At 46.3% G+C, this 26,804-nt stretch overlaps 1 protein-coding gene across 3 annotated transcripts in view; it reads right to left on the minus strand.

The window, feature by feature from the left end:
* Positions 1-26,804, minus strand: part of EXOC4 (exocyst complex component 4) — a 585,632-nt gene that overhangs the window by 477,635 nt on the left and 81,193 nt on the right. For all 3 annotated transcript variants that reach the window (XM_044982948.1, XM_044982962.1, XM_044982954.1), the window contains exon 7: positions 25,835-26,012. In XM_044982948.1, the coding sequence (XP_044838883.1) occupies positions 25,835-26,012 (178 nt within the window). The remainder of the gene's footprint in view (positions 1-25,834; positions 26,013-26,804) is intronic.

Raw genomic sequence — 26,804 nt, forward strand, 5'->3', positions numbered from 1 at the left:
TCCAGATGGCATCCCGGGGGGAACCCGTCACAGCCGGTTTTTAAGAACAGGTTGGACAAAGTCAGGGATGATCGAGTTTATTTGGTTCTGCCTTCGCACAGGGAGCTGCATCTGATGACCTTTGGAGGTCCTTACCAGCCCTACGTTTCTACGATTCTATGAATACTTGTTTAGATAGATTGTAAGAACTACGAAATCATTCTCCATTTGGTGCTGTTTGAGAACAGAATACATTTATCCTGGCATTGCAAAGACTCAGATAATATCTGTTTAATTTTTAGCAAACACTGTATTATATAACACATGTGGGAACGTATGTACACAGTAACAAATCTGAAGCATGTGTAGCAAAGAGGACTACTTCTTTCCGCAACAAAAATCTCTAAGAATACTCTTAATAGTAAACCAGAGAACGTCATATTATAAAAAACACTGTGGTCTAATTGTTTGGGAAAGGAACTGAAGAACCAAATTGTAACCTGTCTTGTACCCTTAGAAATCCCACTGAATTCAAAGTGATCACACAGGCTGCAAGGCAGGCAGAATCTGACCTCTGAGCCACTGTGTGAACTTCTGCAAACCACCACTTCTTTAAACCTCAGTTTACCCAGTTATGTCATAGGTAATGCTTTAATGCTTGAGTCAGAGGAGCATGGAGGCTTTATTCATATTTCCCAAATGCTTTTAGAGCTGTCAATGAATAACAAAATACAAATTATCATTAGCACAAGTGAACCATGATTCTTGTTCTAGCACGGTGCTGAGCCTAACTATTTATCTGATATACAGCCATTTTCATTCACATTGGGCACCATGTCCTCCAAAACCACTTCCTCAACACCAAAACTGTATCAGAATTACTGTCAATGTCCAGGTAATAAGATCTGAGGATTTCCAGTGCTTTGGCCTAACCATCTGTAAAGATAACTAAAAACCACAGCCAAGGGAAGGAATGTATTTGCAGAACTTAATGTGATGAACAAAAATGGTTTTCAGTGTGCTTATTCCTTTGGGAAATTCAAAGAGTGAGAAGACAGGGAGATGAAAAGCTACTGCCAGGTTGCTTGAATAACTATACTTAGGTGCCAGCTCTCCAATTGTCTGTATAATGTTAATCACAGAGGAATTCTACTGAAACGTGTCCTGGAAATGGATTGATCACCGCTTCAATTTTGTAAAGTTAGTAGCTGGGGTTTTTTGGAATAAACTAAAAGATGGTAATTTCTGTAGCAATCTTGTGGATTAAAAAAAAGGGGATTTGTCTTCAGAACTCTCAGTGTGTCTCAGCCCATTCAGCAGTATCTATCTAAGGCACTTATATGGCCCATCACCATTAGAGCTGAACACTTTACAATCTTTAATATGCTTATCCTCACAAAACCCCTGTGAGGTGTGGGGGGGGGGCACTGCTATTGTGCCCATTTTACAGATGGGAAACTGAGGCACAAAGAAGCTAAATGACTTGCCCTTGGTCACACGAGGAAGTCTGCTGCGGCACAGGAACTTGAACCCAGATCTCCCAGATTAGTGCCCTAATCACTGAACCACCCCCCACCTCCGTCCTGTAAATGGAAGTCTCTTCTTTACAACATCCTGTACAATGGCATTCACCCTGCAGTGCAGGGGGAATGTTAAGGTTCCAGGACTCTAACAAATATGGTTGAGTTGTGAAGAAAAAAAATCCACCACCTTGCTTACATAATAACTTTAATATCGAAGCCTTAGAGTATGCAATGCAGGTGGCAAGAATTCACAGTGTATGTGGATGATGTTGTAACGACCTGGTTTCCGTGTGCGCAAGCATGCACTACTGCTCCCTACTGGATGGAATCAGAACTTCTCAAAAATGTGTCATTAAGTCTTCTACTACTAACAGCCAACAGAGGTCCTCCCTTAGCTTAAGTGTATTTTGGAGTAGGAGTTCCACCATCATGGTTGTTGTTACGTTCCAAGTGGCCATGGTGCACATAACAGTGTCAACTACACAAAGTCCTTCTAGGTAGCCACAGATTGTTAGGGGATGTTCTGCTGTTTCCACTAGCAGACAACCTGGATTTTGAAGGAAAGGCATCTTTCAAATTAAGGTAAATTATCCAGAGACGTTAGCAAGGAGGAACAATTCTAAGTGCACCCTCATTTATCATGTTGGCAGCTAATGTGGTTGGGATATGCAATTTTTCTAACAGAGTATCAGACATGTGACATTCTGATTAAACTGCAAAGAAATACAGCAACAAATCATTATAATAAAGTGAGATCATCTTTTTATTGTGTCCTAGGTAATCATCTGTAAATCTGCTGAGTTTTTTCCACAGTCATATGCGAGCAACAGGGAAAGACTTTGAATAATACGCTTAAGAGAGAACAGTGATTTATCTATTTACTGACCTACTGGGAGGTTTATCTGATTTGGATTATTCTACTTTTCGAACACAGCAACTCCTGATAGTTTAAGGCTAGAAAGGGAAATTGGAGTTAAGACTAGCCCTCATGCAGGTGGAATGACCCTGCTGAGTAGTACATTCAATGCTGTTCTTGCTGCCTCCTGGCCCCAGAGTCGCTCTCAAGGTCTTAGGTCAGCTGTGGGAAAGCAAAGAAACCGGAACCCCTACCTACACCTGCTCAATGAGGCCAGGCAGGCAAAAAACCCTTTCCAAAGGGTCTCTCTCAGGAGGAGAGAGGTTCCTTGCAACCAGGTCAGACAAGTAACGCCCCCTTTATGAAAAGGCCCTACAGATTTCTGTACAATGCTATTTTTCTATAGTTTTCTCTGATCTTTTAAGCCACACTATCAAGTTTAACAGAGAATTAGGGTTGGGATTTTCAAAGGGAGGGAGGTGCCCAAATCCCACTGACTAACCATAAGAGTTGGGCACCAAACTCCCTTAGGCTGGGATTTCCAAAAAGAGTCCATCTCCCTGCAATAGAACTCTATCGGAGGGTTCATAATAATCTATTCAAAGGTGAACATTTTGTTTTATCATATAGAAAATACTCCTTAAACCTGTGTATAACCCTACTAGGCCCCTAGGCACTGCCACAGTGCCGGATAATAAAAATGTCAGCCGCAACAAACTTTTCACCAAACAAATCAAAAAGACATTGGAAATAAAGAATTGTTCCATAGTGATTATGGTAAGAAGTGACCAGTCCAAATGTACCGGGGTATGTTAAAAAAACAAGCAAACATGGGGTACAGAATTCAGCTGGAGAAAGAGGGAATCCCTAAGCAAATACAATTATTAGAACCTCATGGTCATGGTATTCTGAAATTAAACAAAGTAAATGCCATCCATTTCTCATTTTATTCTCTTAATTTTACTTTTAAGTTCTTCCAGCCAAGATATACTAGCGGGTAAAAAGCCAAGGCTAGTTTCTATTACAGCTGGAAAGAATACTACATTGTTGATTCATACTCCTTTGTTTTGTCCAACTCTGTCTCACTGGTGGTTACTCAGTACATCAACAATAATTCACATTCCTGTAGTCCTTTTCCAGTAACCAAGGATCCCAAGGAGCTTTACAAGGCATTTAATTACATACCAAGAGTAAAATGACAGTATACAGGGCACATTTAATTAACTAATTCCCTCATCACCCCTTTCCTCAGATGCAAATGTGTTTCCACAGTTCCTAGTGTGGACACAGTTAATGTCTTTTCCAGTCATTTACCAAAAAAGGGTAATTAACGTGCTGATTCTAAGCTAAATACAGCTGCTATTAACAATACATCCAGTCAAATACTGCAATGTTCAAGGAGCCATATTTGATGTTCCAAGAACAAGACAGGGAACAAAGGCCATTTATACAGACTACCAGCTGCCATCTATTCTACAAATGGCTGCCATTACCTATATCTGAATTTTAAGAAACAGGAAACCTCAGAAAGTTTATTCACTGATATACACAACATAGATTCTCTGTCAAATATGGCAACATAAACTAGTAATAATGCCACACTGAAGTGTGATCTTGTCATATCTCACAAGCTAATCAAGTTCAAAACAGGTCAGCAGTATGTTGTTCTTTTATGCAGTGGCACAAAGCAGATGATGCTACATAAACCAGAGTGAGTGCCATCTGCTGCTCTGAAAAGATTACACTCCAACACAAACAATGCTAAGGCATCTGGGACAATAGTAAACATTAAAGGAAGGTGTGGAAAGATGGCTAGTAAGAAACACCTGATTTTAAGGCAGTAAGAGAAGTTCTGAGAGGAGTAGACAAAAGAGCAGAGGGACGACAGAGACAGTATTGCTATTTCTTGCAATGTTGGGCATTTTTCTTAAAGCACCAGCCCAGAACTGGGTGATAATTTTGAGAATCACATCTTTCATTTTTTTTAAATGGTAAGTTTCTAGTGCTCATGTTTGTGGCGGAAAGCTTGAAAACATGAAACCTAGAGACTCAGAAACCAGAAGACAAATAAAAAAAACCAACAGCATTTATTTTTAAAATCGCATGATTTCAAAAGCCTGACACATGATTTTTCAATACTTGGGGTTGCCAATACTGCAGTAGCCAGAGCAGAAGAGCAAGAGGACAGAGTGCACATTTCAGTACAATAATTATTCTTAACTCAGTGACAACTGTATCCTAAGCTAATAAACTCCTAGGCATGGGCACTGAATTTACCAGGCCTAATTCTCATCCGCTTCCCACCCTTGTGTTGTCACTTATACATTCAGAAAGAATAGTATAATTTCACACCCACTTTGCATAAAGTAGCACACAAGGTACAAGGCAACAGGGAATCAGGCCCATCAATTAAATATTTTACACTGTAGCTAAGCAGTTCTGATTTCATTTCTTTTTTTCCTGCTCGCACAAGTTCAGTACTCTAACTCTCTTGTGAATGTACTGTGCAGACTGGTTTACCTGATCACTACTTGTAAAATCATGTTACAGAGACAAAGAGAATGAGGTAATATATTTTACTGGACCAACTTCTGTTGGTGGGAGAGACAAGCTTTCAAGCTTACAAAGAGCTCTTCTTCACACCTGAAGAGCTCTGTGTAAGCACAAAAGCTTGTGTCTCTCATCAACAGAAGTTGATCCAATAAAAGAATATTACCTCAGCTACTATGTTTGTTGTTGACATATGGGTTGGAAGTTCTGAACACTGCAGTCAATCAGGGCAGAGGGGCTCAAATAATCACTGTATAGTTATTTAGGGTTTATGTAAATCCCAACCTGCACTTTGAGTAGCTAATGTTGGCCATTGGCCAGTCAGAATACAGGAATTTGCACACTGTATGGTTACTGAGAAATAACTGTTCAATCATCATACATATCAGAGTGCCAGAAAGTGCATAATTAAGAACTAAATACCTGATGTTCAGAGATGTGAAATATCTTCATCAATAGGTGTGCTATGGGTGCTCTACACCTCTGGAAATTAAGCCCTAAGCATACAGTATCAAAGAATCATAGAAATGTAGGACTGGAAGGGACCTTAATAGGTCATCTAATCCAGTCTGCTGCAGTCAAGGCAGCACTGCGTAATAACGAAACCATTCCTGACAGGTGTTTGTCTAACCTGTTCTTAAAAACCTCCTGTGACATACATTCCACAACTTCCCTAGGCAATTTGTTCCAGTGCTTAAGTACTCTGACAGTAAGGAATTTTTTCCTAATGTCCAACCTAAACCTCCCTTGCTGCAATTTAAACCCATTGCTTCTTGTCCTATCCTCAGAGGTTAATGAAAACAATTTTTCATCCTCCGTCTTGTAACAACCTATTATACTTGAAAACTGTTATGTCCCCCATCAGTTTTCTCTTCTCTAGACTAAACAAACCCACTTTTTTTTCAATCTTCCCTCATAGGTCATGTTTCCTAGACCTTAAATAATTTTTCTTGCTCTCCTCTGGACTTTCTCCAATTTGTTCAGATCTTTCCTGCAATGTGGAACCCAGAACTGGACACAATACTCCAGTTGAGGCCTTATCAGTGCAGAGTAGAGAGGAAGAATTAATTTTCATGTCTTGCTTACAACACTCCGGCTAATACATCCCAGAATGATGTTTGCTTTTTTTGCAACAGTGTTACATTGTTGACTCATATTTAGCTTGTGATCCACTATAACCCTCAGATTCATTTTTTGCACTACTCCTCCCCAGGCAGTCATTTCCTATTTCACGTGTATGCAATTGTTTGTTCCTTCCTAAGTGGAGCACTTTGCCTTTGTCCTTATTGAATTTCATCCGGTTTACCTCAGACCATTTCTGCAGTTTGTCCAGATTATTTTGAATTTTAATCCTATCCTCCAAAGAACTCTATGCCATTATCTACATCATTTATGAAGACACTGAACACACCCAGACCCAGGACCGATCCCTGTGGGATGCCACTCGATACACCCTTCCAGCTTGACTGTGAACCACTGATAAAAAGGCTGTGATTCCTTCACAGAGGTCAAGGAAGTGACGGATTTCCACTGCTGCAGCAACCTGGGGACCGCTGCTCCAGTGGTTCCGAGGGCTAGCTGCACCAGCCGCTGCTCAGGCGGCCCCAGGGAGCACCTAAGCAGCGGTCCCCGTGGCTGACCCAGGCAGCTGGTGCCAGAACAGCGGCAGCGCCAGGACAGCTGGAGCAGTGGCCCCAGGGGCGCCCAGAGGCTGTCCGGAGAGCAGTCCCCAAGACCAGCAGCTAGGGGGAAGTCAACCTCCAGCACTGGAGCAAGGCCCTCCCCATCAGGGGCCCACCAGAGCAGCGGGGCCCCAGAAGTAGAGATTTAGTCACGGGTAATTTTGGTAAAAATCATGGACAGGTCCTGGGCCGTCAATTTTTATTTATCGCCCATGACCTGTCCATGACTTTTACGAAAAATACCCATGACTAAATCTTAGCCTTACTGATAACTGGTTGTAAAACTTTTCCCAGAGAGTAGTTATGCACCCACCTTATAGTAGCTCCATCTAGGCTGTATTTCTCTAGTTTGTTTATGAGAAGGTCATGCAAGGCCTTACTAAAGCCTTACAAAAGCCTTACTAAATTCAACATATACCACATCTACCACTTCCCCCACATCCACAAGGTTTGTTACAAACTCAAAGAAATATATTAGGTTGGTTTGACATGATTTGTTCTTGACAAATCCATGTTGACTGTTACTTATCACCTTATTATCTTCTTTTTTTGTTTGCAAATTCATTGCTTGATTATTTGCTCCTTCATTTTTCCAGGTACCAAGTTGAGCTGACTTGTCTGTTGCCCTTATTCTCCTTTTTATAGATTAGCACTAGATTGGCCCTCTGCCATTACATAAGAACATAAGAACGGCCGTTCCGGGTCAAACCAAAGGTCCATCTAGCCCAGGATCTGTCTATCTACAGTGGACAATGCCAGGTGCCCCAGAGGGTGTGAACCTAACAGGCAATGATCAAGTGATCTCTCTCCTGCCATCCATCTCCATCCTCTGACAAACAGAGGCTAGGGACACCATTCTTTACCCATCCCATTTATGCCAGTCCTCTGAAACTTCTCAGTCTTCCACGAGTTTTTGAAGATAATCTCTAACGGCTCATATCTCCTCAGTCAGTAATTGTTCAATAAGTCCATGCAGATACTGACAGAGACAAGTTCATTTCAGTATAATATTTTCTTAAACGTATAAAATGCTGTGAACAAACCTCTCTATTTTTCAAATCTCTTGCTGTATAACAAGGTTTAATTTCTTTTGCCTCCCTATATTTATATTGATTTTATAAAATGAAAGAGCAATTTTTAATTGGTTATATATATAAATTTCTCCCATACTGAAGTCTTATTTGCCAGACTTTAGCCCAAAGCATTTATTTTTTTCCAAATGAGTTATAAACTAATAAAAACAGGTTTACAAGGCTAGTGTCAACATATCCTCAATCACTACATGGAGAGCAGCAATACTTCCATCTAAAGACCAGGGTTTGAGCAGCTAGAATAAGGGTGTGTAAGGGTCTGTGGATCACCAGTGGTATACTGGGTATTTGGTCGTGGTCAACAAACAGCTGGCCAGTCAGATGGTTATGGTTTTCCTCATTTCAAGATGCTTAATCACATTGAGACAGCTAAAAGTATATTAAATATTCTCGTTACTACTACTACTACTACTATTTGCTGTAACTTGCACAGGAATGTTATGTGATTCTGAATGAGAAGGGAAGTGGTCTGCATAATTACATATGGGGTGTACTCCTGGGGGAATTCTGTGCCACTGCGCAGAAGCAGAATTCATGTTCCCTGCAGATTTCTTTGCTTCCCTGCAGAAAAATGACTGACAGGGAAGAAAAAGGGAAGCTGCAAGAGCAGTCACATGCCCCTCCCCAGCAGTGCGAGCATGGCCTTTCGGGCACCCAGAGTAGCCGATGGAGAGGTAAATCACTGCGGAGAGTGGGAGGCTGGGGTCGCACTGGTCAGGGCTGGGTCAGACCCACCTCCCTGTCCATCCAACCTCCGTACATCGGGACCCCCCCCATACCCACACATCCCTGCCAAGCAGAGCTTCCTTGTACTCATAACCCCTCCCCCACTTAGCCCCCTGCACTGAACCCCCACTCCACCAAGCCTCACCCTTCCACACCAGGCCACTCCCACCAAGCCCCACACCCCTTGCACCTGGCCCTCCCCTGCCACACCCAATCGGTGGCTTCTACCCTGCGCCAGCTCGGCTGCTAGTCCCGGCTAGGCTGGGGGTGAGGTAGGAGCACGCTTCCCCTGCATGGAGCAGCCAGGAACCCCCAGAACTCATCCCCCCAGCTGCAGGAAGCTCCAAATCTCCCTGCCACACACTTCTTGCCCCCATCACTCCTCAGCTGGGGGAAGGGGTCACTGAGGGGGCTGCTCTTCCATCCACCCAATCCCTGTGCATCTGGACCCCACCATACCCAGACCCCACCTGCCAGGCCTCACCCCTCGCACCCAGAACCCTCCATCAAGCCTGCACCCAGACTACCCCCTGCATCCAGACTGCCACTCCTGCATGTGGACCCCACCCCGCTGAGCCCCAGCCACCTTCTCCTGGCCCCCCCGGCAGAGTCCCATTGCCCTTGCACCCAGAACCCACCAATGAGCCCCTGTGCATCTAGATACCCTCCTTCACACCCGGACCCCACACTGAGCCACTGGCACCCAGATTGTCCCACACAGAACCCTCTCACGCCACATCTGGATCTCCCCACCCAGACTAGAGCCCCAGCCACCTTCTCCTGGACCCCCCGGCAGAGTCCCATTGCCCTTGCACCCAGAACCCACCAATGAGCCCCTGTGCATCTAGATACCCTCCTTCACACCCGGACCCCACACTGAGCCACTGGCACCCAGATTGTCCCACACAGAACCCTCTCACGCCACATCTGGATCTCCCCACACTTAACCCCTCCACACTTGGATCCTGCCGGGCTGAGCCTGATTGCTCAACACCTGGTGCAAGCGGCACAGAAGGGTGGGGCCCCAGGATGTTTCTGGGGCAGGCCCGGCCCTTGCACTGTGTCAGGGTCAGATGCAGCCTCACCACCAAGTCCATGTCCTGTGGGTACAGCAGGGGGCTGCAGGGTGATCTCCCACCCCTGTGCAACCAGTGGCCTGTGCTCCCCACTGCCATGCTGGGGCCTCCATACTTATTGATAACTAAAATTTGCAAAAATTTAAAATATTGTGTGCAGAAATTTTATTTTTTTGGTGCAGAATTCCCTCAGGAGTAGTGGGAGAAGGTGCCCACAACGCATTCTCTCAGTTAAAATACAGTCTACGTTACATAAAAATCTGAGAACTTCTAGCACAGGTGAAACCACTTGGAACAAAGAATAAAATATGTGGATGAGGTTACTAAGAAGCACCAAATAGGACAATTCCATGTTTTAAACACTTCAAAGTCAACGGAAGCTGAAGATACGCCTCATCCCAGATAACTATCTCAGAATGAACACCCAAAAAACCAGACACCTAAAAGGAATGGACGCTTCTGAAAATTTTGGTCTTAAGCTCACTAAAGTTCCCTCATCTGTAAAACGAAGATAATATCCAACTCCTTGGAGAGTTGTTAGAATTAGATGGTGACTATAAATCATTTTGAAAATGAACAGCATGATACAAATATTATAATGAGAAAGCAAGATAATGTGGACACAGATTAGGTTATCAATGTGAAGGGGCCTGGCATGGCTAATTCCCATGATATATATAGCTAATAATCTACTCATGAAAACCTCCATTAAACATTTTGGTTGGGATGTTTAGCTTCTCTTCCCTACTGTCTACATATTTCTTCTCTCTCCTTCTTTATTAGTGAAGGCGACTTGCATACAAACAGTATCTCCAAGTTGTTTGCTGGGTCGTGCAAAGTGAATTGGTAGCTCCAGTCCAGTTTCAGTTGTCCATATGCCAAAACCTTCCACCACAAATGGCAGGCTCACAAAAGCAATCAATAAGGGACTAAAGGTACGTCTATACTACCCCCCGGATCGGCGGGTAGCGTTTGATGTATCGGGGAATCGATTTATCGCGTCTCATCTGGATGCGATAAATCGATCCGCTAATCGACACCCGTACTCCACCTCGGCAGGGGGTGTAAGCAGAGTCGACAGGGTGCCACGGCAGTCGACTAGCTGCCTTGAGGACGGCCAGGTAAATCGAACTAAGATACTTCGACTTCAGCTATGCTATTCACGTAGCTGAAGTTGTGTATCTTAGTTCGAACCCCCCCGCTAGTGTAGCCCGGGTCTAAGCCATGAAGACTGGACTCCCCCTTCTCGTGGTAGAGGTGATCCCTTCTAGGCCAAGATTGAAGCACACCAATGGAATGAAGTAGAAAAAGCCTTGAATTTCTGCTTCTCAGGCTATACAAAGACACCTTCAATCTCTAAGGCTGTCGGGCCAGCACCTTTCACCAACACTAAATTCAAACATGTATCATTTTATTTGAAAAGAAAAAAAGGTACGAAGCTCAATTCATGGGTACGCTACAGCTGCTTTGTGCTGCTCCGGCAATACAAAGCAGTCCTACCAAAGAACCTAGGCCAGGATTTATAGTTCCTAATAATTCTCCTGCAAATATGATCAGGTCAGGACAGGGTACAAGTAAGGAGAACAAGGATTCTTGGTAGAAGGGAATTTTAAAAAGGCTTTTAAGCAATGTAGCCCTGTAGTTTCCAACTTCACACATGTTTACTGAAGAAACATGCAGAGTCACAGAAAGACAGGATTAGAATTTTGGGTCAGGAATAAACACCAGGAGCAGGATAACTCAGGAAAGAAAGTCCCTATCCTATTGTCATGTAAATGTCAGGCACACTAAAGAACAAAGGGAAAAGAATACCAAAAAAATGTACAACATGGCAGCAGAAAGGTTTTGAAATACAATAGTTTTCAAACTTTTCCCTGGGGTATCAGCAGCTCTCTAACATTAGTAGGAGTTTACTGCATGGATCACGTGCACTGCTGACAGATTAAATCTCTTGCAGTGTGGACATGATGAGCATCTGGCTTATTCCCGTCCATAGTACTTTTTATGATGCTGGTAAGTATGTCTCACTGCCTCTAAAGCTGGTCACACAGGGACTAAGTGTGAATAAGCTCAGCACATCAAAAAAAGCTGTGGTTTTATGCCAGTATAAACCTTGTCCACAATGCTGATGGGCTACTCACAGCCATAGGCGGCAGGTTTGTATAATTTTTGGTGGGGCCCAAAATGGTGGTGCCCCCCCGCTCCCGCCCTGTAAGCCGATATAAAATGAAGCTACAACGCGTCAGCGCCACAAGATTACAAGGGTCAATTAAAAGTGGAAAGTCAGAAGCAGCACTTGCCTACTTCAATATACGGTATTATATTTTGTTGCATCTGTTGTGATGAAGTGGGAATGTTCTTAATATTTTCTCTGAATACTGTGTGGGTGCCTCAGTTTCCCCTGCAAGATGCCAACTGTGTTGGGGACAAAGAGATCAGGTGGCCTCCTTGTCCAGAAGAGACACAGAGGCCAGAGGAGGGAGTGTCAGTTTGGAGCTGGCTGGGGAAATTGGGAGAGACCCAGAACTTGGTTCTGGGCTCCCCACCCCCCAAGATGGACCTGACAGAGGGGTTCTGTTTTCTGTACCAACAAGCTCTGTTTAAACTGTGTTCCCGTCATCTAATAAACCTTCTGTTTTACTGTCTGGCTGAGAGTCACATCTGACTGCAGAGTTGGGGTGCAGCGACCTCTGGTTGCCCCAGGACCAGCCTGGGCAGACTCACTTTGGAAAGTGCATGACGTGGAAGGGCATGCTGAATGCTCCGAGGTCAGACCCAGGAAGGTGTAAGCTTCTTGCCCTGGAGACAGTATCCTCCGAGAGAGGAGGCTCCCCCAGAGTCCTGACTGGCTTTGTATGGAGATGTTCCAAAGCATCACAGCATCCCCTTCCACACCGTGCACTTCCCAGAAGTCCGCACAGGCACTGACACTCCCTCCTCCGGCCTTTGTCTCTTTTCCAGGCATTAGGAGGCCACCTGATCTCTCTGTTCTCCAACACCTTCAGTTGGCACCTTGCAGGGGAAACTGATTTGGGAGAAATGAAGTAAAAGCTGCCCAAACCGAGCTTGAGCACTCCTGAATTTTGAGGTGTTCAAATCTGGAAGGCAGGTGCTGGGGGTGGGAGAGGGCTGTGGGCTCCATGGGGGAGCATGGCAGCAACTGTCTGGAGCTGCATGGAGCCAGATACGCTGGTGGCACAGTAAGCGGTTTGGGGGTTGGAGAAGAGGTAGGGAGTTCCGGGGGGCAGTCAAGGGACAAGGAGCAGGGGGAGTTGGATGGGGCAGAGGTTCGAAGGGGCAGTCAGGGGACAGGCAGCAATTGGATAGGCATGGGAGTCTAAGAGGTTTATCAGGGGACAGGTAGGGGGTGCGGTCCTGCGGGGGGGAAGTTGGGTGGGGTCTCAGGAGGGGGCAGTTGGGGACAAGGAGAAGGGAGGCTTAGATAGGGGCTGAGGTCCCAAGGGGCAGTTAGGGGCAGGGGTCTCGGGAGGGGGTAATTGGGGAACAAGGACCAGTGGGGCTTAGATAGGGGGTGGAGGTTCTGGGGGGCAGTTGGGGCAGGGGTCTGGGGAGGGGGCAATCAGCGGACAGAGGCTGGGATTCAAAGGGCTCTGGGCTGCTGGCAGCCGCGGGATCACAGCGCCCTTTGAATCCCAGCCCCGGCTGGGAGTCAGAGGACTCTGGGCTGCCTGCAACCGCAGGGAGCCCAGAGCCTTTTAAATCCCAGCCGGGGCGGGAATCAGAGGGCTCTGGGCTGCCCGCTGCGGCGGGGAGCCCAGAACCCTTTAAATCTCAGCCGCTGCTGGGATTTAAAGGGCTCTGGGCTGCCTGCAACCGCGGGGAGCCCGCAGCCCTTAAAAACTCAGCCGCGGCAGGGATTTAAAGGGCTCTGGGCTGCCTGCAACCGGGGGGAGCTGAGACCCTTTTAAATCCCAGCCGCAGCCGGGAATCAGAGGGCTCTGCGCTGCCCGCTGCGGCGGGGAGCCCAGAGCCCTTTAAATCTCAGCCGCGGCTGGGATTTAAAGGGCTCTGGGCTGCCTGCACCCGTGGGGAGCACAGAGCTTTTAAAATCCCAGCCGCGGCAGGGAATCAGAGGGCTCTGGGCTCCCCGCCGCAGCAGGCAGCCCAGAGCCCTCTGATTCCCGGCCGCGGCTGGGATTTAAAAGGCTCTGGGCTGCCCGCCGCGGCGGGGAGCCCAGAGCCCTCTGATTCCCGGCCGCGGCTCGGATTTAAAAGGCTCTGGGCTCCCCGCGGTTGCAGGCAGCCCAGAGCCCTTTAAATCCCAGCCGCGGCCGGGAATCAGAGGGCTCTGGGCTGCCTGCTGCAGCGGGAAGCCCAGAGCCCTCTGATTCCCGGCCGCGGCTGGGATTTAAAAGGCTCTGGGCTGCCCGCCGCAGCAGACAGCCCAGAGCCCTTTAAATCCCAGCCGCGGCTGGGATTTAAAAGGCTCTGCGCTCCCCGCGTTTGCAGGCAGCCCAGAGCCCTTTAAATCCCAGCCGCGGCCGGGAATCAGAGGGCTCTGGGCTGTCTGCTGCGGCGGGCAGCCCAGAGCCTTTTAAATACCAGCCGCCCCCGGGAAAAAGAGGGCTCTGGGCTGCCAGCAACCGCGGGGAGCCCACAGCCTTTTAAATCTCAGCCGCGGCTGGGATTTAAAGGGCTCTGGGCTGCCTGCAACCGCGGGGAGCCCAGAGCCTTTTAAATCCCAGCCGCAGCCGGGAATCAGAGGGCTCTGGGCTTCCCGCCGCAGCAGACAGCCCAGAGCCCTCTGATTCCCGGCCGCGGCTGGGATTTAAAGGGCTCTGGGCTCCCCGCGGTTGCAGGCAGCCCAGAGCCCTTTAAATCCCAGCCGCGGCTGGGATTTAAAAGGCTCTGCGCTCCCCGCGTTTGCAGGCAGCCCAGAGCCCTTTAAATCCCAGCCGCGGCTGGGATTTAAAAGGCTCTGCGCTCCCCGCGGTTGCAGGCAGCCCAGAGCCCTTTAAATCCCAGCCGCGGCTGGGATTTAAAAGGCTCTGCGCTCCCCGCGGTTGCAGGCAGCCCACAGCCCTTTAAATCCCAGCCGCGGCTGGGATTTAAAAGGCTATGCGCTACCCGCGGTTGCAGGCAGCCCAGAGCCCTTTAAATCCCAGCCGCGGCCGGGAATCAGAGGGCTCTGGGCTGTCTGCTGCGGCGGGCAGCCCAGAGCCTTTTAAATCCCAGCCGCCGCCGGGAATCAGAGGGCTCTGGGCTGCCTGCAACCGCGGGGAGCCCAGAGCCCTTTAAATCCCAGCCGCGGCTGGGATTTAAAAGGCTCTGCGCTCCCCGCGTTTGCAGGCAGCCCAGAGCCCTTTAAATCCCAGCCGCGGCTGGGATTTAATAGGCTCTGCGCTCCCCGCGTTTGCAGGCAGCCCAGAGCCCTTTAAATCCCAGCCGCGGCCGGGAATCAGAGGGCTCTGGGCTGTCTGCTGCGGCGGGCAGCCCAGAGCCTTTTAAATCCCAGCCGCCGCCGGGAATCAGAGGGCTCTGGGCTGCCTGCAACCGCGGGGAGCCCAGAGCCTTTTAAATCTCAGCCGCTGCTGGGATTTAAAGGGCTCTGGGCTGCCTGCAACCGCGGGGAGCCCAGAGCCTTTTAAATCCCAGCCGCGGCCGGGAATCAGAGGGCTCTGGGCTTCCCGCCGCAGCAGACAGCCCAGAGCCCTCTGATTCCCGGCCGCGGCTGGGATTTAAAGGGCTCTGCGCTCCCCGCGTTTGCAGGCAGCCCAGAGCCCTTTAAATCCCAGCCGCGGCTGTGATTTAAAAGGCTCTGCGCTCCCCGCGTTTGCAGGCAGCCCAGAGCCCTTTAAATCCCAGCCGCGGCTGGGATTTAAAAGGCTCTGCGCTCCCCGCGTTTGCAGGCAGCCCAGAGCCCTTTAAATCCCAGCCGCGGCCGGGAATCAGAGGGCTCTGGGCTGTCTGCTGCGGCGGGCAGCCCAGAGCCTTTTAAATCCCAGCCGCTGCCGGGAATCAGAGGGCTCTGGGCTGCCTGCAACCGCGGGGAGCCCAGAGCCTTTTAAATCTCAGCCGCGGCTGGGATTTAAAGGGCTCTGGGCTGCCTGCAACCGCGGGGAGCCCAGAGCCTTTTAAATCCCAGCCGCGGCCGGGAATCAGAGGGCTCTGGGCTTCCCGCCGCAGCAGACAGCCCAGAGCCCTCTGATTCCCGGCCGCGGCTGGGATTTAAAAGGCTCTGCGCTCCCCGCGTTTGCAGGCAGCCCAGAGCCCTTTAAATCCCAGCCGCGGCGGGGAGTTAAAAGGCTCTGCGCTCCCCGCGTTTGCAGGCAGCCCAGAGCCCTTTAAATCCCAGCCGCGGCTGGGATTTAAAAGGCTCTGCGCGCCCCGCGGTGGCAGGCAGCCCAGCGCCCTTTAAATCCCAGCCGCGGCCGGGAATCAGAGGGCTCTGGGCTGTCTGCTGCGGCGGGCAGCCCAGAGCCTTTTAAATCCCAGCCGCCGCCGGGAATCAGAGGGCTCTGGGCTGCCTGCAACCGCGGGGAGCCCAGAGCCTTTTAAATCTCAGCCGCTGCTGGGATTTAAAGGGCTCTGGGCTGCCTGCAACCGCGGGGAGCCCAGAGCCTTTTAAATCCCAGCCGCAGCCGGGAATCAGAGGGCTCTGGGCTTCCCGCTGCAGCAGGCAGCCCAGAGCCCTCTGATTCCCAGCCGCGGCTGGGATTTAAAGGGCTCTGGGCAGCCCTGGCGGCGGCGGCAGCGGCGGGGGGGCGCTCCAAGCAGGGGAGAAAAAACATTGGTGGGGCAGAGCCCCTGCTTGGGATTTATTCATGGGGCTAAAGCCCCAGAGCCCCATATAAGTCGGCGCCTATGCTCACAGCCTCGCCTAATTTTAATTGGCTGATCTGGCTCAAGAGTGAAGAGCAGAGGATGCTGATAAGAATCAGAACAGCAAACAATGGACCTAACTGATGGGACTTGCAAGAGTCTGGGGAATCAATTTAAAGCAGGGTTTTTTTTCTCTTAATTGCAGATACTGTTTAATGTCTTCTGTAGTCTCTCACTGATTAATGGTTCCAGAAGACAAGAGCTAGGAAGTGATTTTCAGGCTTACCGCTCTTTCTTTTTTTACATTTGTATACACCAGTTATTCAGAACAAAAATAGTAGTGTTGGCAGTTTGAAATGCAAACTTGATTTAAAGTGCACCAACCACTTCACAGTCTCACTGGGAAAAACACTTCAATCTGGTCCTCAAAAGCATAACAGGAAACAGATGCTTCATAATCTTAAAATTGTTGGGAGAAACTTCAAGATGATGCATTCTGAACAATAGCTACAAAAGAAAATTTGGTCCACCTGCTCTCAGAAGCCATCTGTTACTATAAAATATTGTGGTCCACTGAATAGGTAGCTGGATTGGGATTCAGGAAGCACTGATTTGGGATTGGGATTCAGGAAACCCTGCTCTTGCCTATGTGACCCAGGACAAGTCACTTCACCTCTCTCTGCCTCTGTTTCCTCTCTCGCCCTTTGCCTATCTTTGCTTTGCTTCAGTGCGGGGATTACCATGGGTCTGTACGGGGCCTAGCACAATGGGGCTCTAATGTCACTACAGCCACTAGACCTGTCTTTTTTTTTTTTTTTTTAATTATGGCAATTTTTTGTGGCTGGGGGTTCTCTCTCTCTTCTTTCCTTATTTTTTGCATTAATTTTAAAAGGATACCCATCAAGTAGTCGTCTCTTTTTTTAAAAAATGCTCCATTATTTGTTGTACTCTTTTGAATCTTGAAATTAAAATTTATTTCTTCTACCACTTTAGCCCTTTTCCATTTGGCAAACATGTTTTTTTTTCCTTGCATCTCTAAGGGAGCTTAAAATTAATGAGTTTTTTGTTTTATACTTAGACTGTGCACCAACATCACTGATATTAGCACAGTTCTCAACAAGTATAAAGGAGTTTTATAGTGATTTTAGATCTGAAAAACATCTAGAGTGCTTTACAATCTGGAGGCCAAAATTCTGCAATCTAAGTCTGTAGCAAGTCTCATCGAAGTATCCCATTACACCTGCTCCTTGCATCCAAGGCAGAATTTGGGTTTGAATCTATAAGCATCATTCACTTGCCACTGAGGTGCTGCCACAACTGAGGTAAAATGATGGGTTTTGTTTCCCTTTTTTCTTTTTATAAGCACTGTGCAGATAAAAAAACATCTTAAGGCAAAACCGAGTTAACATAGGTCATCTCTGGCAGGTGTTTCCAAGCTGCACCACAGTTTAGGACAGGAAGTGAAGAACAACATAGAATTCTCCTTGCAGTTTTAGTTGTATCTGGCAGAATGTTATGACTCACTAAGATTTTCCCAGGGCCCGCAGATTAACACCCCTACCCTTATAAAAAGTGCCAGGCAATACTTAATGATCAAACATGGCCAGAATTTTTTTACAATTCTGAAAAACAGGGCACCAGTAGAAAAAAAATGCACCCCAAACACCATACTGTGGAATTTTCAATACTGTTGAGTGGGAAGAGAATCCAAATAAACACCACCACCACCTGTTGATTTGCTAGTACTTCTTACTGTATCTTCTAGATTTTCCCTGGAAGTCTCCCATCCAAATACTAATCAGGCTTAATTTGCTCAGCTTGTGAGGTACTATATCATAGTCAAGGTACTACAGCTGCAGTCCAACAGGATATATGCATCTAGATAACTGGTCCATCTAGTTCAGTTATCATCTTACTTGATTATTTGAGGGAGAAGAAAACTCTAAGGTACTTACAGGATGCCAATCACTGACGTATGTAGACATGGACCTAGAAAACCTTCAGTGATACATCTTGTTAATTGAGAAAGATTATAAAAATAGAAGAAAAATCCATCTGAACCCCATAAGCATTAGCCTTCACTGAATCTTGAAGCTTTACATTGCAGGAGGGGTGTTTATATTTTTGTTCTTGCTCACATAGCGGCAAATGTTGTTCATGCCCCTAAAGTGACCTAATCCTCTTTTTAAATCTGCTGAACTGTAAGCCTCAATGAGCTCCTGTGACAGTGAACTCAAGTGGCTGATTGTACACTACATAGAAACCAATTAATTTTTTCAGACTCTTATCTCTTTGAACTTTAAGTAAATGTTAGAGCTTGTGAAACAGTAGATTGACATCCCAGGGCTAAAATAACTCTATCCACAGAAAAGCTATAACATGAGAGCAGCCATGCAAACTTCTGCCATACCACCCTGCCAACATGGCTCAGTCCGATTTGGAGAGCACCTCTTTGAGTGCAAGTAATCTTGTCTACATTATCCACTCAGCTCTTGAGCTGTCTTCCAAGTACAGATCTTAAAGTCATAAGCTAACTTAAATATCTTATGTCCCAGATCCTATATTCTTGCAAAGAAAAAACTCAACACACCCAAGCTAGGGTAATGATTAGGTTTTCTAAATATCACCAGGCTGGTTTTCTAAGAAATTATGTAAAATGAAAATAAGTGTCTTTCTGGATAAAAAACAGGAAACAAAAATAACATGGAAACAGTCTAAAGGTCTAGTCTGACTTTAAAAGATCAACAGCTTTGAGAGTATATTCCTCCCTTGTACAGCTAGTCTGGCTGAAGTTGCATTTTTCCAAGAGCAGCAGACAATCCACTTTCCCAAACACCATCCTCCAGCTATCCTCTCCATTAAATGAAAGGATAATGTTAATGAGACTAACCATTCAGAATTTCAAGAGCATCAGTTCAGTGCACTTAAGGCCATATAAAAGGAAACAGAAAGAGCCAAGTCATGGACATTCTTTCAGCTTTGGAGGAAACGACAATGTCATTAGTTTCTGTAAAGAGAACCTGTATATATGGATTGCATATATGCTGTCTACATTTCACATGGCGTTTATGGAAATAAATATTAAATACACTATACTTCTCTACTGCTTTTCATCCAAAGATCTTAACGTACTTTACAAATAATTATGTCACACAATACCCTTTTGAAGGAGATGGATCACTTAATGATGACCTGTTCTGTTCATTCCCTCTGAAGCACCTGGCATTGGCCACTGTCAGAAGACAGACTACAGGGTGTGACAAAGTTCCTCCTCTACCTTGGTGGGTCCTGCGCTTATTGGCAGATTTGCTCACCTCAGTGATGTTCGCAACAGTCTGGATCAATTCCTCCTGTGTCTGATCAGGAGTTGGGAGGTTTGGGGGGGAACCCGGGCCCGCCCTCTACTCTGGGTTCCAGCCCAGGGCCCTGTGTATTGCAGCTGTCTATAGTGCCTCCTGTAACAGCTGCATGACAGCTACAACTCCCTGGGCTACTTCCCCATGGCCTCCTCCAAACACCTTCTTTATCCTCACCACAGGACCTTCCTCCTGGTGTCTGATAACGCTTGTACTCCTTAGTCCTCCAGCAGCACAGCCTCTCCCTCTCAGCTCCTTGTGCCTCTTGCTCCCAGCTCCTCACACGCACTTCTTCTCCTCTGGCTCCTCCTCGCCTGACTGGAGTGAGCTCCTTTTTAAACCCAGGTGCCCTGATTAGCCTGCCTTGATTGGCTGCAGGTGTTCTAATCAGCCTCTCTGCCTTAACTGGTTCTAGCAGGTTCCTGATTACTCTAGTGAAGCCCCTGCTCTGGTCACTCAGGGAACAGAAAACTACCGGTACTCATCCAGTGACCAGTATATTTGCCCTCTACCAGACTCCTGTACCCCACTGGTCTGGGTCTGTCACAGGGGCTGGATGGACCTTTGATCTGACCCAGTATGGCCATTCTTATGAGATATTATCCTCATTTTACAGATGGGGAAACACAGGCAAAGACTGGTCAGGCAACATGTCCAAGGACACACAGTTAATGGAAGAGTTAGAAATAGAACCAGGAGTTAAGTTTCAGAGTATTCTTCCACTGCAGAGTTAACTTGGGCTCTTACTTCAGTGTTGACTCGAACCCCACTTCTGACCACACACAAAATCCTCATGAAAGTTTAGTGGAGCTTACCATCTGGGCTAGTTAGCCCAGATGGGGGCATAGGTTAAAGCCCAGGTACCACTTTAATTCATGCTGGTAACCCATCCACTTCGCAGAGAGGAGGATCCAGGCTAAGTCATTTGAGTGCTGATCGTCCTCCAATACATTCCCACAATTCCCTCTGTGTGCCCAGAAAGACAGAAAGGTTCTCCCACAATTCACTGGGAAAGAATCGGAGTGGCTCAGCTTACTGCAGCACAAAGAACCACTGACGGACATGTGAGGACACAGTAACTCCGGTACAACTTTGCAGTGTAGCTCCTCTCACACAGCCGCTCAGACTTGGTTGCCAATCACTGGTCTAACTCTAGAGTAATTCAGCAGTGAAGATGTCTTCCCGCACCCCCCGATCTCCTGCACTAATCACTAACCCACGCTCCCTTCCTATGTATAACAGGATAACTAAAGGCAAGTAACTAAAAAAGATATGTACATGCTGGAGGGAGCATACTTTTTACAAATCACTTAATATCTCTGCATCTCAGTTTCCCCACCTATAAAATATTTCACGCAAGTTTTGCCAACTAAACTACTTGATGTTTGTAATGCATCTTGAGAACCTTGGATGGAAGGCAATGCAAATGGAGAGTTATTAATATCACATAAAGAAGAAATCCAGTAAAGACTTAACCTGGAGGCAGGATACCTGACCCAACGGGCATTCCCCAACTCAATAGATGTAGAGTTGTGATGTTTCTTGGTTTTCTAGTGCAGCATGTCATTGCACACCCTGATAGCACACAGCTGACAAGATGACTGGCATATCATCAGACAGGTGACATTTCAGCAGGATCTAACTAAATGCTAGTGTTACTCTGAAGGGCCAGATGGATGCATACTCCTATTATCTCAGTATCAAAGACAGGGTAAAGGAGGTGAAGGAGTGCAAGAGTTCTGTACCCTGGGTAACATGAGGGGAAAGCTGGAATACCCAATAACAGCTACTGTTGCAGTCTGTCTCCCAGCTCTCTGTCTTCTGACACTAACACAGCGGAGGCTCTCAACCAACTATACAATGGATTCTATCTGTGCTGTGAGAGCTACAGACAAGACAATGAAAAGCGAAACCATAGAGGACAAAAATATTGCACTCTACGCCTTCAGACCTTGTAACATGGTGCATGCACCATTCTGCCTTTTACACAATACTGCCTTAACGGCAAAACTTATTATCCTTTGGACAGAAAGATTCAGGACACATCTTAGCAGTGCCAGAAAAGCTTAGAGTGCCATTCATCACATTATTCTGTAGCAGTTATCCACATTATTACAGTTTTAACTGCAGGCATCCTATTGTTCTTTTCAATCAAATATTTAGTTCTGAAGTAAACACCCTCTCCAGAAGTATATTCCACCAACTGCTAAATTAAAGAACTAAATTAGCAATATGCATAAAATGTCAGGCTAAAATTTAAAACTGAATTTCAAACCTGTCTTGCTACAGTGTAGCTGCATAGACACATCAGGATGACACTGACACAAACATGTGAAAGCATCAAAGAAAGAATAAACAGGATCAGAAACTACACCTCACTGACCAAGATTCTTCTAATATTCTGATGAACTAATGGTTTTCTTAGCACTCAGACATCCAACTTTAAAAGGTCACCATATGCTCCTGAACTAATGATCTCACAATATCTTTTTATTTGATTCTTAATTAATGTTGAAAACAAAAAAAATCTTCATATTCAATGTCCCGTTATTCAAGATGCCACTACCCGGCCCCAGTAACAGGGAACCTATTGGAGATAGCACTGGCCTGCTAAACCCAGGGTTGTGAGTTCAATCCTTGAGGGGGCCACTTAGGGATCTGGGGCAAAATCAGTACTTGGGTCTGCTACTGAAGGCAGGGGGCTGGACGTGATGACCTTTCAAGGTCCCTTCCAGTTCCATGAGATAGTTTTAATATAGAGATATGCCTACCACACCGAGCTTCTGGATGTACAGTGCTAAATCTGCCTAGCAACAAGGACTCAGACACAACTCACTCCTACCTCCCACCAATGGGTCTCTTAAAGAGATACCTCCCTATTAGGCCTGTGGGTTACAAGAGCATCGAGCATTAACAGTGAATATTACTGGGAGGCATTCAGATATCTAGAGGAAAAACAAGCTTGGTCATTTGAGCTGACAGAAAAAATGAATATCATCTTACATTTTTCACAAGGGTGCCTCTCCACCCCCAACATATACACACAAATGTATGTATGCATGCATGCAGCTATAAAGACAGCTATTTCATAATATATTACACATGCACAGACACAGTATTAGAGGACGTGTTATCCATGTGAAAAACTGTAGAAGCATGTGATATATTGCATAGGCATTAATACATTTCATTCATCTTTGACTGCATCACCGGACTTCACTTCTGCCACTAATCCATCTTCTCACAATTTCTTCCATCCTTCCTAACCCCTGAACACATTTAAACAAACATTGTTTTTAAAAAATCAACCTGCTAGAGAAATGTTTTCTCTTCCTCCTCACAAAAATGTGGAATTTCAGTTCTTAAATTATTGCTGTTCAAGAACCAGAATGGACACTATTTAGTCATAGGCCCAGTAAAGGTTTTCCATACCTAAAAGTGTGTCAACTTTAAAGTCCACTATCTTATGACCATAAACAGCAGATGGATTGGGTGAGGGGGGCTCAGCCTCCTGCCTCCCCCTCAAAATCTATCTCTGCTGCTAGGGCATAGTGCTTCTGGAGCAGTCTAGAGTGTTGCTCCAGCAGATGAAATACAGGACATCGCTATGCTCCAGCATGTCAGAAATAACCACTACACTTTCTCTGCCTGCCAGTTCTGCTCCGCTCCAGGCCACCCCACATACACAACCCAGTCAACCCTGCCTGCAACTTGTAGTCACTCAGGGGGCTAGGCTCCCTACCTCTGACCAGCTGTCTTCAGGCTCTGCTCTGACCGGCTGTCTTCAGACTCTGCTCTGACGGGCTGTCTTCAGGCTTTGCACACAAACTACCACAAGGCCAGGGTGGAGACTAGATCACGGAGAGTTATTTATCCTTCCTACCCCCAGCTTCCCCACCACCACCAAACAAAAGGTCTTATCTCCTACTCTTTTTATATGCCACATTTTACTTGGTTTTGTTTGGCATTAAATTAGAAACAGTGACAACTAAAATAAATGACAAGGACACCACTGCCAAGCAGCTCCGACTAATATTTGACCTGAGCTTCAAGAAGTTGTTAAGAATGGCCTCGTGTATGACATGCCCAGAGGTAAGAAACTTTTCAGTTTTTTTAGCAGGGATGAAAGAGTTTTCCAGACCTCACCGTGTTCTTCAAAACTTTACAAATGAGAACTGATACGCCAGATGCTTAAAATAAGAACTAAATGATATTTATCTTAAAAGGGGTTTTAAACCATCATCTCTCATCCTACTCTAATAGCAGAAGAGTCCCTTTGAAGACAACGTGAGTCTTGCCTTCTTGAAAAGTGCAGAGTCAAGCCCTTCAGCTGCGAGCAAGCAAAAGCCAGTGGGCCAGGGCAGGGATCCAGGCCTGGCCCTGTGGGGCAGGAACTCCTGCTGAGTGTGGGGAGGGCTCGCTCTGTAACTCCCACCTTAGGGGCCTCCCCTCCACAGGTGGCTGGAATAAAGACAGTGACCCTCCACACACACACGTTCGAGAGTGGGGCCTGAGACATCCCTCAGAAACGAGGCTCCTCCCACACACGCACTGGAGTGAGAGCCTCCCCACATTCCATGCACCTAGCCACCAAAAATAATGTTTTCACCAGCTGCCTATGCTTGTGACCCTGCAATGCAATAAACAGGAGCTCAATACAAAGAGAAATAGGGAAGAGTCCCAGCTTCCCATGGCGATCCAGCACTCATTTCCAGCCCCAGATGGGCACAAGATTATGGAGTTTGAATTGCTGTCATTTTTATGTGCAGAAAACCTATTTTAAGTCATTTCTGGAGGGTTTTATGGCTCCCTCTGACCTCTGAACAGTCAAGCTTATAGCAACTAAGCATCACAGGTGGTAGATTACAAGAAACAATCCCAGTAACAAAGTTTAAAACTCTCTCACTTGATTCTTCAGTCATGCAGGAGACACTCAGTTGGGGAAAGGTGGGGTTTGTGTATGTGTCGTCCAGTATAAAGATTTTCTCAATTTTAGTTCACCACTTATGAGGGATGCAACCATCACCAACTCTTGCTGATAAGGGAAAATGACTTGCCTTGTAATACTGCTTCACTGACGATAACGTTGTGCAAGATTCTCACTCCTGGGCCTCCCTAGAGTGAGACTGGCAGAAGTGCCAAAGCTCTTCAAGGTTTTTTGGCCCTCAAGGGCAATGATAGCATGGCTAGAGCATGAACTAGGCACTCTACTATCACCCACAAGCTTAACCATTGCCACCGACATTCCAGTCAGCTCGAATTGCACAAGGTTTTTAAAATTTGTGACCGTCACTAGCCTGGGGCTGAATATTATCTACCCTGAGGTTTGGGCAGGTATAACAACAAAGGGAAGGAGGGTTAAAATCTGGGAGAGAAAGAAACATTTGTGTGTCAAACTGATTCTTTATAAAGCACCTGTTTGAAGCTGCCTAAGGGGCCAGAAAGAGGCCCAGGGAAAAGATTAATTGACAAAGGGCTGGTAAGCCATTCAAAACTTCTTAATAAGTTACACGTGGTGTATGCAGTTATCTGATTCAGTGGGGGATTGGTCCTGCTTTGAGCAGGGGGTTGGACTAGATGACCTCCTGAGGTCCCTTCCAACCCTGATATTCTATGATTCTCTGATCCATATATACGTATCCAATATATATGTAGAGACAGTTATCACACACCATTGTGCAGTTAAACCGAACAACAAAGAAAATAAAACATGGGACTTTCTGTAATCTTTTACAGCAGAGTACACCACAATTTAGAACAAAAGTTGAGGAGTCTTCAGAGAAAATATGCAGGCAGCAGCTCCAGCCTGAGTGTCTCGGCTGACTGCAATGAAGGCATGCTGACATAAGGAGACAGGTGGTTTCAGTTGTGACACTCTATGTGACAGGAAAATGTGACAAGGTAACAACACTGAGTTAAATGTTACTGTTTGAAAGCTTCTGATAACATCATCTGGTAACTTGGCAGGTAACTTGTATCACCTCTTCACGTACCATAAAGGTGAAACCAAAAAAAGACGTTGATTGCCGGGGTTTATGTGCTTTGGGGCCCAGCAGTCCATTATAACAATACAGACATTTACCCAACAATAAAGACAAGTTCCAGTATGTATGCTTCTTGAGCCTCTAGTCTATATGAATGAATTTTCTGGCACTCTGTCAGCAAAAATTGCTGTTCTAAACTGAGTGCATGACTGTTTGAGAGATCCTTACCTGCAAGACATCCTGGATCTTCACCCACACATCTGCCATGTCATACAATTTGACATCACCATCATACAGGCTGGATGGAGAGGCCACTGTCTGCTGAAGGTGTCCCAGCACCACACAGTGAGCAGCTGCTACAGCGTTGAATTTGTCAAAGAGAAGTTCAAGCAGTTCCAGAAGTAACCTAGAAGGAAGGACAAATGCATTCAAGACCATAAGGCATTCTGATAACATAGTAATGAAGGCCATACATCTGTCTTCGATGGACAGATTGGGGGGCAGGAGGTAGGGGCTTATCTGTTTTCTTCCCCTCTCTTAAATTGAGGAAGAAGTTAAGTCTCATTTACTTACACACAGGCTGAAAATAATATGGTATTCAATGCATTAGTGCCATTTTGGATTATGGGATGAACAGTATGAAATAATTTAAAAACCTACATGAAAGATCAGAAACCAGAGGTATCAGGGCTTATCAGCTGTGTCAATCATCAAAATTGTATTATTACACATAAGGTGTTATGGCTATAACCTCCTTTAAGTGTACAGCACATTAGCTGTTCCTATGGCTTCTTTACTGCCCAATTATTGTAATTAATGAGCCGTTGCAAAACCCTGTAACTATTGTGTGACAAGACAATGACTTACCACATCTGATATTATTTAGAAGAAAATGTCAATTAAGTTTGTTGCTGTTATCGAGTTATACAGACACCCCTAGGCCCAAAGATAGTGTTCCCCTCACATATGTCACTTAGCCATCTTGGACAAAAACCTTCTCTTGACCTTACTGCCCAGACACAAAGGGTAAAAGCAGGACATTACCAACAGAAATGTCTATTCCAGATGGCTCACTATATAATGTAATCCTTCCAATGTATCCCTCTAATTTAAGAACCACATGGGCGATTGCCAGAGTTCTCAGATAGGGTATGCAGTTAACACACATTACCAGTATCAAACATAGAGCTCATGGTTA

The sequence above is a fragment of the Mauremys mutica genome, chromosome 1 (genome assembly GCF_020497125.1).
Source record: "Mauremys mutica isolate MM-2020 ecotype Southern chromosome 1, ASM2049712v1, whole genome shotgun sequence".
Lineage (NCBI taxonomy): Eukaryota > Metazoa > Chordata > Testudines > Geoemydidae > Mauremys > Mauremys mutica.